The sequence below is a fragment of the Spermophilus citellus genome (assembly GCF_964194105.1).
Source record: "Spermophilus citellus genome assembly, chromosome: 3".
Classification (NCBI taxonomy): Eukaryota; Metazoa; Chordata; class Mammalia; order Rodentia; family Sciuridae; genus Spermophilus; species Spermophilus citellus.
The window spans coordinates 16,041,190-16,054,221 of record NC_138184.1 but is presented as its reverse complement, the minus strand read 5'-3'; the positions used below and the strand labels follow the sequence as shown (position 1 = coordinate 16,054,221).

Here is a 13,032-nt window from a genome sequence, read left to right as displayed (position 1 = left end):
GCTGTCTGTGATCTGTTTCCAATTGGTCTTGGTGACTCCCATCTGTGGCTGCTGGCCCCAATCTGCGCTGACCTTTCCCATCTGTGGCTGTGACTCCCTTTGTGACTTTCCTGCCCCAGTCGCTGGTCCAGTCCAGAAAAGCTGGCATCACCTCGGCCTTGGCCTCGAGCACATTGAACAACGAAGAGCTGGTGTGTGGGGCACCACCCCTCCCTGAGTTAGGGGTGAACTGGGGGGCGGGGGAGCTCCTGGAACTGTCCAAGCCTCTCATGTCCTCCAGGAAGAGAAGGGGTGTGACACAGATGAGCAACGTGGGGAAGGGAGGGACTGGGACTTTACAGCGCTCAGCATGGGGGTGGGTGAGAGGACACAAGACGGGCAGTGCCCCCCAGGTTAGGGCTGGCGGGGACCCACGCTGCTTTCCCTCCATCCTCGCAGAAAAACCACGTTTACAAGAAGACCCTGCAAGCCTTAATCTACCCCATCTCCTGCACGACGCCACACAACTTCGAAGTGTGGACCGCCACCACGCCCACCTACTGCTATGAGTGCGAGGGGCTGCTGTGGGGCATCGCGCGGCAGGGCATGCGCTGCACCGAGTGCGGCGTCAAGTGCCATGAGAAGTGCCAGGACCTGCTTAACGCTGACTGCCTGCAGCGTGAGTGCCAAGTGCAGAGTGCCAGGGCGCCTCTGGGCGGGGCGGTGGGCGGGGCCAGACTAGGGGCGGAGCTCCGGGAACAGGGCGGAGCGGGCTGCTGAAGAGGAGGGGCGCCTCTGGGCGGGGACCTCTGACTGCAGGGGGGACCTGGGCGGGCTTCCCAGGAGGGACAAGGCTAGGAGGAGGAATAAGGCAGGAGGAACAGGAGGATTAGGAGGTTGAGTTAGGGGATCGAGGGTGGGGACGGGAGCTGTGAGGGGTCAAAGAGGGGTGGGGCGGAGCAAGGGGCGGAGTTAATGGAAAGAGGCGTTTTCCTTGGAGAAGAATAAGCCTAGTGTTTGGGTCTGCGGGGAGGAGGGAGGGATCCCAGAGAGCAACCCGCTCAGAGTGGGAGAGGCTTGGAAGGGGCGGAGACGCGGGAGGGACTGGGGAGGACTGGGCGAAGTGTCTAAGAGGGGCTGCGCCTCAGGTGGCGAGGATGTGCTCAGTTCAGGATTGGGGAGCAGCCGGCTGGGACAGGGGTGACGACTCACAAGGAGCTGGAAAGAGACCGTGTGGGGCTCAGGGAAAAGGATTTGGAGAGGGCCAGACACCAAGGACACCTGGTTCAGAGAGGGGAGAGGACTCCACGTGAGGGGAGGACACATAGCGGGCAGGGACTCTGAATGGGTTGGGACTCCAAGTGGGTGGGGACTCAAAATGGGCGTGGTTCAATGGTGAGGAGGAGGAGGGTGTGTCTCCTGGAAGGCGTGGCCTAAGGAGGGGTGAGGACGAGGGGCGGGGCTCAGAACCAGAGGACCTCAGGGTGAAATGCCTGTGTAGGGGCGTTCAGAGACTCGGAGCAGGTAGGAAGCTAACTTCTGAAGGTGACTTCTGAGTCCCCATGGCATAAAATGCAGGTGGTCCCAGCCAAGGGAGCTCTTCGGGTGGGGCTGCTGGCTCCTCTGGGTGGAACGCATGGGGACAGTGACAGCCATGGACGTCCGCAGGGGCCGCGGAGAAGAGCTCCAAGCACGGGGCGGAGGACAGGACACAGAACATCATCATGGTGCTCAAAGACCGTATGAAGATCCGGGAGCGCAACAAGCCGGAGATCTTCGAGCTCATCCAGGAAATCTTCGCTGTGACCAAGACCGCGCACACGCAGCAGATGAAGGCGGTCAAGCAGAGCGTGCTGGACGGCACATCGAAGTGGTCGGCCAAGATCAGCATCACCGGTGAGGCGCAGGGCGTGGCGCGGCCCCTCCTTTTCAGCCCCTGGGCTCTACTCCACGCCCAGGACTCTCTGCTTTGCTGCGTTGTACTTGGGTGTGTCCCTGTCTGTTCCAAGTTCTTGCGTGTGTTCTCCATCTGCTCAAGCTCAATGAACCTCAAGAAAGTTGAGGGCACGTGGTTCAGAGGCCCAGGGGAAGGCTGGGGAGTGCGACATCAAAGAAAGGATCCCTGCAGGTGGTGCCAATGAGCAGGCAATACTGTGACAACTAGGGCTCAGATTCTTGGAGGACCTTAGGGGACAATGTTTAGTGTATGTCTGAGTGGTCCCACCCAGGGCAAGGGCCCTGGGATGTTTATCCGTACCCAACTGCATTTGAACTTGAGGAGGAGAATTTCAGGGCAAGTAGGTGTTCCAGGATTTGACCCCAGGAGATCCAGGTGGGAGACTGGGACTTGAGTCTAGGGTGGAGCCTGCAGGGGGCACAAGTGAGCAGATGATTTCCTGTGCAGCTGGGACTCAGTCCTCCTGGGGACCTCAGGGAGACAGCACAGAATGTGCATGTGGCTGAGAGCAGTCCTACCCATGGGCGAGGTGGCTGGGTACTTTGCCATCCTACATGGGCTACGGGCACCATCTGTGTTAAATCTCTGGCAAACCTAGTGAGCCCTGCTGTTGTGCTGAGGTCAGGTCACAATGTCCCCAGTGAACAGCCTGGAACATGTGGAGCACCTGTTCTTGACATGCCTGACCCTGATCTCCATGTCTGTCCTGTGTGTCTTCTAGTGGTTTGTGCCCAAGGCTTGCAGGCAAAGGACAAGACGGGATCCAGCGACCCTTATGTCACAGTCCAGGTCGGGAAGACCAAGAAACGGACAAAAACCATCTATGGAAACCTCAACCCTGTGTGGGAAGAGAATTTCCACTTGTAAGCGCCTGGCTGGGTCCCCAGCCCCACCTAGAGCTTACTTCTGGGGTAGCTAGAGAGGGTCCCAAGACCCAGCATGTGCCAGCTGCCTGACCCCTGTCCCTGTCTCCTCCTCCCTGTGCAGTGAATGTCACAACTCCTCTGACCGCATCAAGGTCCGCGTCTGGGATGAGGACGATGACATCAAATCCCGCGTGAAGCAGAGGTTCAAGAGGGAGTCCGATGACTTCCTGGGGCAGACTATCATCGAGGTTCGGACGCTCAGCGGCGAGATGGATGTGTGGTACAATCTGGGTAAGCGAGGCAGGGACAGTCCCCAGGTAACCAGACAGAGCAGGGAGCCCAGCGGAGTGGGGAGCTGGGGTCTCAGAAGGAGTTTGGTTGAGAAAGTTCATCTGGTGGGGAAGGCAGGGTCCATGTGCCCAACTTGGTAGGGACAGGAAACACCAAGGTTGAGAAGGTGAGCAGAGCCCAGGAAATTCTTAATTTGCTATAGGAAGACAAGAAGGAGAAGGACAGAATCTCCAGAGCCCAGTCTCACGGGGGAGACAGGAAGCAAGACCTGGGAATCCAGTCTGAGGGGAGAGATGCAGACCAGAGACCCAGTCTGAGAAGAAAGATTGAGCTTTGAGAATCTAGTCTAAGGAGGGGGCTATGCTTTGGGAATCCCAATCCAAGCAGAGCCCCACAGAACCTAGACCCATGTCTAAAAAGATGCGTAGAATCTGGGGAGCACCATCTGAGGGAGGAGGAGTGTGTGTGAGTATAGTCTGAGGGTGTAGGAAGAACACAGTCTGGGAGGGATGAGCAGAGATCACGAGCATCATTCATGGGTTAGGAGACATCCAGGTATCTCGTTCTGACTGTGGAGGCAGAAAGTGAGACCTGGAGACCCTGGACTGAGGAGAGAGGCCTGAACCCATGAACCCTGCCTGGGAAGATGACCAGTTGCTGGGTAGAGCATCTGAGGGGAGCTGGGTCCTGAGACTTCAGTTTGGGGATGCTGCTAGTCTAAGGAGAGAGACTCAGACTCAAGATCTTAATCCTGCCCGGTGCTTTGGCGCTCGACTGGAATCCCAGTGGCTCCGGAGGCAGAGGCAGGAGGGTCTCAAGTTCAAAGCCAGTCTCAGCAAAAGTGAGGCACTTAGCAACTCAGTGAAACCCTGTCTCTCAATAAAATGCAAAATAGGGATGGGGATGGGGCTCAGTGGCCGAGTGCCTCTTAGTTCAATCCCTGGCATGCCCCATCCCCAAAAAGAACTTAATCTTAGTGAAGAATCGAAGTCTAGGACCCTGTGTGAAGGTAGAGGCAGGGTCTAAGGAACTCTAGTCTGAGGGAGGAGACAGAAGCTCAGGGAGACCCCCAGGCCTGGAAGGACAAGAGAATGGTACAGATATAAAGGAGCCCAGGGTTGTGCTCGGAGGTCCGGGATCACCAGCCCCTTTTGCCCTGCAGATAAGAGAACAGACAAATCTGCTGTGTCTGGTGCCATCCGGCTACACATCAGCGTAGAGATCAAGGGCGAGGAGAAGGTGGCCCCCTACCATGTCCAGTACACCTGTCTGCACGAGGTGAGCCCCGCTGAGCCACCGTCAAAGCTGCTGAGATTTCTGTGCTGGGACCTCTCTGCTGCCCGCCCCTTGCCATTTCTGCCGGCCACTTCTGCCCTGTCCTCTGGAGCTATGCACACCTTGCCCCTGTCCCTCTCAGACAGTCCCTGTGCCATCCCCTCTACCTGAAGGCCTCCTCTCCACCCCTCAAGGTCAGACTCCAGGGCCCCCTCCTCTGGGAAGCCCTCCTTGACTTCCAGGCCAACTCCCCCCCCCTCAACTCCGTGGCCCTCCTTCCATCCTGGGCTGGACTCTGAGGGTCCGTCTGTCTCTTTCGGCTGCCTGGGGGCTTCTGGAGGGAACTATATACTCAGGACTCATTTTTTTTAAATGAATGCTGATAAATGAATGAGCGATTGATGGATGAGTGAGTGTTAAGTTAGTGAACGGACAGGCGGAGATGTGGTAAGGGAATGAGTGAGCTGAATAGATGGATAAGAGCAGAGGGGCGGAGCCAGGAGCCTGGTGAGTCACTCCAAGTAGAGGTGACTGGGTGGAAAGATGGATGATGACAGATGAGTTGACAGGTGCTGTTGGCCGATGTCAATGGGTGTGGGAGGCTGGATGAACCCTTGGCTGGAGAGAGCATGCTGGGGGAGATGGCGGGGCTGGGGGCGTGGTGCTGACTTATTGGAAAGTTGCCAGCTAGGTTTTGGCAGGTGGAGGAGGGAACATGGGTGGTGAGCGGAGGTCAGGACAGACAAATTGGATAGATGGGTTAAGTTGTGGACAGGTTATGGGATGGATGGGTGGATACGTGGTTGAATTATAAAAGGAAGGATGAGGGATTTGGGGGCAGTGGGATAGATGGGCAAGACGGTGGATGGACAGGCGGGTTCATAGATGGGTGGGTGGGCGAATCGACGGATGGATAGATGGTGGATGGCAGCTAGATGAGTGGCAGAGCCGTGGGTGGACGTGGATGGGCAGTGCCTGTATGGCTGGGTTACTGGAAGGCTGGGTGAAATGTGGAGGGGCCGGGCGGACGGCTGGGTGAGTGGATGGGTGAACCGGCAGCTCAGTAAACAAAGGCACGCACAGGCTGGCAGGCGACATGCCGCCCAGGCTGGGGAGCTCGGGCCCCTGCTGCCCCTCGCGCCCTCCATCATGACCCCGGCTCCCCGTGGCCGCAGAACCTGTTCCACTTCGTGACGGATGTGCAGAACAACGGGGTGGTGAAGATCCCCGACGCCAAGGGGGATGATGCCTGGAAGGTGTACTACGATGAGACGGCGCAGGAGATCGTGGACGAGTTCGCCATGCGCTATGGCGTCGAGTCCATCTACCAAGCCATGACGTGAGGCCGCAGCCCGGGACGGGGGCATGCGGAAAGCGGGAGGGGCCCCGGAGTGGACGCTGGCGGATGTGGGCTGGAGAGGTCTTAGGAGGAGGCTCCAGAGAGGGAGTGGGCGTGGCGGGTGGTGCAGTTCCGGGGAGGCCAGTAGGGCGCCCTTTGTAACAGCTAGAGGACAGGAAGGAGACTGGGTTAGAAGCCATAGTGCCACCCAGAAGTCTGGAAAGGTGGGGGCAGGAGGCACAGAGAAATACCGACAGAAGGGGCAGAAGGATGGAAGCTGGTTTGGGGGGCGAGGGGTGCCATTTGCTGGTGCCCTTTGGAGGCACCTAGGGGGGCCTCCGCCCATCTTGGCCCCGTCCCAGTGCCTCCCACTCCTCTCGCCAGCCACTTTGCCTGCCTCTCCTCCAAGTACATGTGCCCCGGTGTGCCAGCCGTCATGAGCACCCTGCTCGCCAACATCAACGCCTACTATGCGCACACCACCGCCTCCACCAACGTGTCTGCCTCCGACCGCTTCGCCGCCTCCAACTTCGGGGTCAGTCCCAGGGCTGGGTGCGAAAGGGGGAGGGGGAGCCCAGCGCATTGCTGCCAGGTCTTGCTTGACTCCTGGTTTCCCAACCTGGACCTGACTTGCTGTGTGGCTTTGCACCAGTCACTCTCCTTCTCTAAGCCTCAGCTTGGTCTTCTGTAGAATGATGTAGAAGGAAAATAGATGTGATGAGGGTTCTGTTCATGAGGACTGGGGTGTGGACAGCCAGTCCCCAGCCAGTGTGGCAGCCACTGTCAGTGACTTCCCTAGACCGCTAAGGCCCGCCTCCATCAATCCTCCATCCTCCCCTGCCTCCTCAGAAAGAGCGCTTTGTGAAACTCCTAGACCAGCTGCACAACTCCCTGAGGATCGACCTCTCCATGTACCGGGTGAGAGGCGCAGATGTCATGCCCCTGTGTGCCTGTGTGTGCCTGGAGGGGATGGCTACCGAGAGGCTTGTGCACAGAGGAGCCTCCTAACACGTGGGATGCCCCCGGGAAACAGTACTGCCCTCTGGCTTGGGGCAGCCAGGCACACCCTGTCACCCTCCAGCCCGCCTCTTGAAATTTGGGAGCTCCTGTACCCCACACGCCCTGACTCCCGCCCCCCAGCCTGCTTCCTAGCCCGCCTCTCCTCTTGCTCCAACAGAATAACTTCCCAGCCAGCAGCCCCGAGCGACTCCAGGACCTCAAGTCCACTGTGGACCTCCTCACCAGCATCACCTTCTTTCGGATGAAGGTAGAAGAGGGGACCTGAGCCCCTGGAGTGCCATGGGGAGGGTCCTGCAGGACTCTGGCTCCCATCTAACTGTGGCCTCATGTCCTGGGTCACCCCTCTCAGTCCCCACCCGCCACTCTACTCCGACCTCCTACGAGGTCACATTCTAGATCTGCATGTGGTGAGGCTGTGGCCCTCGGTCTTCCTGTGTCTGGATCCTTTCACTTAACTCAGTGGCCTCCAGCTGCATCTGTGTGGCTGCAGGGGCCAGGATTTCGTTCTTTTTTTTGTGGCCAAATGGCATTCCGCTAGGTGCATACACTGCCCCATTTTCTCCACCCACCCCTCGGTTGACGGCCACTCGAGTTGTTTCCACTCCATGGCTCTTGTGAGTGGTGTGCAGTGAGCCCAGGGCGCAGGTGTCTCCTCTACATACTGATTTTGTTTACTCTGGATGCATACCCAGGAGGGAGGCTGCTGGGCCATATGATAGTTCTGTGTTTAATTTAAAAAACAATTTTGGGGGGTACCTGGGATTGAACCCAGGGACGCTTAACCACTGAGCCACACCCCCAGCCCTATTTTGTATTTTATTTAGAGACAGGGGCTCACTGGGTTGCTTAGCACCTCAGTTTTGCTGAGGCTGGCTTTGATCTCGCGATCCTCCTGCCTCAGCCTCCTTCCGAGCTTCTGATATTACAGGCGTGTACCACCGCACCCGGCTGGCTATCTTTAACTTTCTGAGGAACCTCCATATGCTTACATGGTGGCTTCATGGTGGGACTGACATTTCCAGTGTGCGGGTCCCCTTTTTTCCATGACCTCCCCAGCTCCCTTTGGTCCTGGCAATGGTGGCCATTCTGAAGGGTGCGTGATCTCTCCTTGTGGTTTTGACCTTCTGCCTCACACCGTTGCTTCATTTCCTTGAACCCAGAATGATCGTGAGTACTTCCTGGGTGCCCCTGCCCAGCTGTGCCCATCCCTGCCCGCGTCCTCCTTTCAGGTACAAGAGCTCCAGAGCCCGCCCCGCGCCAGCCAGGTGGTGAAGGACTGCGTGAAGGCCTGCCTCAACTCCACCTACGAGTACATCTTCAACAACTGCCACGAGCTCTACAGCCGCGAGTACCAGACCGACCCGGTGAGGAGCCCGGGGCAGAAGGGCAGCAGGGACACCAGCCCGGCCCTGGCCCCCACCCCGGCCCTGCCCCTTCTCGAGGGACTCGACCATCCTGAGCCTCTGTGTCATCTTTATGGGGAGCTCTGAGCCCCCATCTCAGGATTGGGGGAGAGATTTGATAAGAGAAGCTTCAGATCAAGTTCAGTTAAGTGCTGAGCCTTGGGCATACAGTAGGTGCTCAGGGAATTTGTTTGCTGAGTTGAGTTGGGCACAAAACGGCGAGCCTGGGAGAAGATCATCACTCGATTCAAGTTGAATCGAATTTCTTAAATAGAAAATTTATTTTTAGGGCTGGGGCCGTGGCTCAGCGGTAGAGCGCTGGCCTAGCATGTGTGAGGCCCTGGGTTCGACCCTCAGCACCACAAAAAGATAAATAAACAATAAAGGCATTGTGTCCATCTACAACTAAATTATTTTTAAAAAATTCATTTTTAACCATTTGAACTCAACTGATTTGAGATCATTCAACAAACACTTGTCTGTGCATACAATGTCCTGGGATTGCGGATGAGGCTGAGGGAGTGGATATTCTAGAAGGAGGAAAAGTTGTTCAAGTTGGAAATTGACAACCAGGTAATTAGCACTGAGATGGGGAAGTTGGGGGACGGTGGGAGCCAGGGTGTCCCCTGGCCTAGCTTCTGTTAGGACGTGACACCCTAGCTGAGATCATCCCTGGACCCCGCTGTGTCCCCTCACACTCAATTGATTTGGGTGACATCGATCACTCGGCTGACCTGGGTTGAGGTGAACGGGGTAGAACTGGGTTGGGTTCACCTGAATCAGCATCCTTTCGTTTGTCACTGTTTGGTCGGCTGGGGTCGAGATTGCTCTTGACAAGTTAGTCAACCGAATTAACTGGACTGGGCTGAGCTGGAGCTTGAACTCGTTCATTTCCACCCGTCCATTGTCTTCCACTCGGGATCCGCTCCGTTCCCTCTGTCAGGTTATTCTCCACGGGGTTGAGTCTGGTGAGCTGGATGTGGGTCAGGTGCAGCTGCTCTCAGTGAAGTCGGTTAATGGGATCTTGTCCGGGGAGAGGGCTCGTGTCTGAAGCTCTGCTGGGCCGAGAAGAGTGGGTGCCCTGCAGGGACGTGGGTTGAGGGGCCTCCGGTTGACTTGGGTGGGTGGGTTCAGCTGAGTCGGAGCCTGTTTATTTGCAGTCTGTTGACGTTGCTCTTGGACGCGTCCATCAGATTAAATCCCCGACTTCACCTGAGTTTCCTTCAACCCAGTGAAGTTCCATTCCCCTCCATTCAGTGCGGTTGGGCCGAGTTCGGTTCCGTGGAACGGGCTCTGGGGCTGACTTCTGTCCCTCCGGGGGCTTGGTTTGCATTCCTTCCCGTTCCGACCGCTCTGCAGGTCTTGGGCGCATTCAGTGAAACTCATTTCCATGCAGGTCTCTGAGTCTGAGAGTCCTGAGCTCACAGGGCCCTGGGGACATGAGCTCTGTGGGGCCAGTTTTCATGAGTCCGGGTCCTTTCCAGGCAGGCTGTGCCCCAGCCGGTCACCTTCCACAGGGCCTCGCCTCCCCCACCTCTGCCCCCTGTAAGCACTGACTGGGCACCGACCCTGGAGCCCTCGGAGCCATGTTGCCTCTGTCCCTTCCAGGCCAAGAAGGGGGAGGTTCCCCCCGAGGAGCAGGGGCCCAGCATCAAGAACCTGGACTTCTGGTCCAAGCTGATCACCCTCATAGTGTCCATCATCGAGGAGGACAAGAACTCCTACACCCCCTGTCTCAACCAGTGAGTCGCGGTCCATGGGTTCCCTCTCCTGGGCAGTTGTGAGTGTGTGTACACACAGCTTTGTGTCTAGTATATAAAGGGGACCGTGTCTCATTACAAATAGGCTGTGGGTGGTGGGGCATGGGTGTGGTTTTGCCCATGTGAAGTCAGGTACATAAGTTTGTGTGCAGGTAGATAATATGCATTTTCTAAGTGCTGATTTGTGTGAATAACTGTGTACATACGAGTGTAATTTTGTACGTGTGTATAAATTCATAAATAATAATAGACAGTGTTGTTCAAATATTTACTAAAGGTTAGATACTCTACCGAATGTTTTGCATTTAAATTGTTTTCTATCTGAAGTGTGTGTGTGTATGGGAGTTCATGTATAGTGGTAGTCAGTGGGTTGAATTGTGTCTACGCGTGTAATTGTGGAATACGTTTAAATACACAATATTACCCAATATAAATATTGTGTATTGTGTAATATAAATATTGTATGATATTGTATAGTGGTGTGCATGTGGGTGCAGGTCTGTTGGGGATCTACGTATCTGTGAAATACTCATCTGTATTAGCTCTGTGAGCTGTTGTGTTTAATTTCTTCTGAGGTGAGTGCTAAAGGGGCCCCTTAATTTGGGGTGCTAACAGCTCCTGGTTACTTAGATATAGGGTTAAGATAATGGATTTAGCTGGATGGAGCACAGTGGACGTATGGGTGGATAGACAGAGAAGAATGGATGGATGGGTAAATGTATAGACAGGTGGGTGAATGGGTGGGTGGACGGTGAGTGGGTGGTAGGTGAAGGAATGGGTGGGCATGGGTGGCTGGGTATATGAATGGGTGGTTGGATGAATGATGGATGGATGGAAAGGTGGATGGATGATGGATGGAGGGATGGATAGAGACAGGAATGGAGGGAAGGGTGGGCAGGTGAGTAGACGGCCGAGTGGGTGCAGGTAGATGTGTGGATGCGTGGTGAGTGAATGAGCAGATGGAGGGACAGCTGGAGAGGTGACGGACGGTTGGATGCACAGATGGCCAGGTGGGTGGACAGGCAATATTTGGGCCAGTGAGTGAATGAGTGCACGGAGAGACAGAGGGACGAGTGGGTGGGCAGAGGCTGAGGTTGATCCAGGCCTTAGCGCAGCTGCTCGGCTAGTCGGTGTCCATGGGGGACTTGAATGCAGACCCCTGCCCTGCCCACACGGCCACCTGGACAGGGAGGGAGGAGCAGCCCGTGCCCTCTGGCTTCGGTCGCCTAGAGTTCGTGCTTCCGTGACTTTGCCAGGTTCCCCCAAGAGCTGAATGTGGGGAAGATCAGCGCCGAGGTGATGTGGAACCTGTTCGCCCAGGACATGAAGTATGCGATGGACGGTGAGTCCCACCTGCCCCGGCCACGCCGCTGCCCGAACGGGACCCAAGCATCCCCCCAGGCTGCAAGTGCCTGGACTCTGCCTGCGCCGGACAGCAGTCGTCACCTGTCTGCTGAGGCAGAGGGGAGGGTGGCGGACCCTCCCAGCTGAGCGGTCCCCTCTGTCCCCATCAGAACATGACAAGCACCGCCTGTGCAAGAGCGCCGACTACATGAACCTGCACTTCAAGGTCAAGTGGCTCTACAACGAGTACGTGGCAGAGCTTCCCGCCTTCAAGGACCGCGTGCCCGAGTACCCCGCGTAAGTCCTCCACCCAAGCCTGCCAGAGCCAGGACTGCGCCACAGCCAGGGGACCCCGAGCAGAGGTCAGATCCGCTAAGGGACGCCTGGGTGTCAGGGCACAGTGGGGCTCACGCCCCGTCTCCTTGACTCCCAGCCACTGGACTGGGGACCCCCACAGCCCAGAACGTCGCTGGTCAGAGAGGCCGAGGACGCACAGCGCTGTCCCTGTGCCTTTTCTCACCTAATCCTCCTGGTGATTCCGTGAGGTGACACGAGGGCGTGACCATCCCCACTTTCTGGGTGAGGAAATGGAGGTTAAAAGATGCCAGTGACTTGGCCCAGTGAGGTCAGCGATGGACCCAGGAGGTGAACTTGGGGTGACCCACACCTGCGCTGTGTGGGGGACGGGGATGGTGGCCACCGATTCCTCAGGACCTACTGAGTGCCACACTGGTCACTGCTCACAGCAGCCCCGCGGGACAGTCTGCTGTGCAATCATCCCCCAGCGTCCACTGGGAGTGGTTCCAGGACACAAAGTCTGAGGTGCTCAGGCCCCTTCTACTAAATGGTGTGGTGTCTGCACACTACTGTATTTAATTTATTAATTTATTTATTTTTGGTACCAGGGATTGAACTCAGGGCACCCGACCACTGAGCCCCATCCCAGCCCTATTTTGTATCAGGGTCTCACTGAGTTGCTTGGCGCCTTGCCATTGCTGAGGCTGGCTTTGAACCCATGTTCCTCCTGCTCCAACCTCCCAAGCCGCTGGGATGACGGGTGTGGGCCATGGCACCCGGCTCTGCACACTATTTTTGAACCCCAGTGGGTTGAATCCATGATGCAGAATGCGGACCGGGTAGGGAACAGGACCTCAGAGGGCGAAGGAGGTTTATCTGAGCCAGGGCTCCTGAAGTCTGGGCCTTCCTCTGATGGCTGCTGCTTGGTCCATTTCATGGGCAAAGTCCCTGAGCCCAGTGGGGGAGGGGAGCAAGGGCCACCCGAGGCCACAGGGTGAGTCCTGGGGAGTGCAATCGGCCGACACCCCCCAGTACTGGGTGGGAACAGGCAGAGCAGGGCCGGGGAGGGGAGCGCTGGGCCCCACCACAGCCCTCCATCGCAGGTGGTTTGAGCCATTTGTCATTCAGTGGCTGGATGAGAATGAGGAGGTGTCCCGGGACTTCCTGCATGGCGCCCTGGAGCGGGACAAGAAGGATGGGGTAAGGGGGTCGGCGCGTGACCATGCTGCCCACTTGCCCATAGTGACCTCGTTCCCTCGGGGTACCCACTGGGGTCCACCTGGGGCATCCGTTGCCCTTGAGGTGAGCGCAGTGTGCCGTGGGTGTCCACCAGCAGACCTGACCTCTCCACCCACCCCATGGCCTTGTGACCAACTTTAGAGGTGGCAGTCTGTCACCCGGGTACTCTGAGCCACCCCTCCAGGTGGTCAGTGTGCGCTGTCCCCCCGGAGGCCAGGAGGGCGAGCTCCGGGCCTGCCCTGCTCTGACCGTCCCCTCCTGC

The 13,032-nt window shown here is 57.2% G+C and overlaps 1 protein-coding gene across 4 annotated transcripts in view; it reads left to right on the top strand.

The window, feature by feature from the left end:
* Positions 1-13,032, top strand: part of UNC13A (unc-13 homolog A) — a gene marked incomplete at its 5' end in the record, with an annotated part of 60,722 nt that overhangs the window by 27,513 nt on the left and 20,177 nt on the right. For all 4 annotated transcript variants that reach the window (XM_081288568.1, XM_081288569.1, XM_081288567.1 and 1 more), the window contains 15 exons: positions 120-191; positions 439-658; positions 1,648-1,875; positions 2,658-2,799; positions 2,924-3,093; positions 4,256-4,371; positions 5,544-5,707; positions 6,092-6,242; positions 6,557-6,625; positions 6,885-6,974; positions 7,957-8,091; positions 9,739-9,872; positions 11,147-11,232; positions 11,405-11,531; positions 12,635-12,731. In XM_081288568.1, coding sequence (XP_081144694.1) covers positions 120-191; positions 439-658; positions 1,648-1,875; positions 2,658-2,799; positions 2,924-3,093; positions 4,256-4,371; positions 5,544-5,707; positions 6,092-6,242; positions 6,557-6,625; positions 6,885-6,974; positions 7,957-8,091; positions 9,739-9,872; positions 11,147-11,232; positions 11,405-11,531; positions 12,635-12,731 — 2,001 coding nt within the window. The remainder of the gene's footprint in view (positions 1-119; positions 192-438; positions 659-1,647; positions 1,876-2,657; positions 2,800-2,923; positions 3,094-4,255; positions 4,372-5,543; positions 5,708-6,091; positions 6,243-6,556; positions 6,626-6,884; positions 6,975-7,956; positions 8,092-9,738; positions 9,873-11,146; positions 11,233-11,404; positions 11,532-12,634; positions 12,732-13,032) is intronic.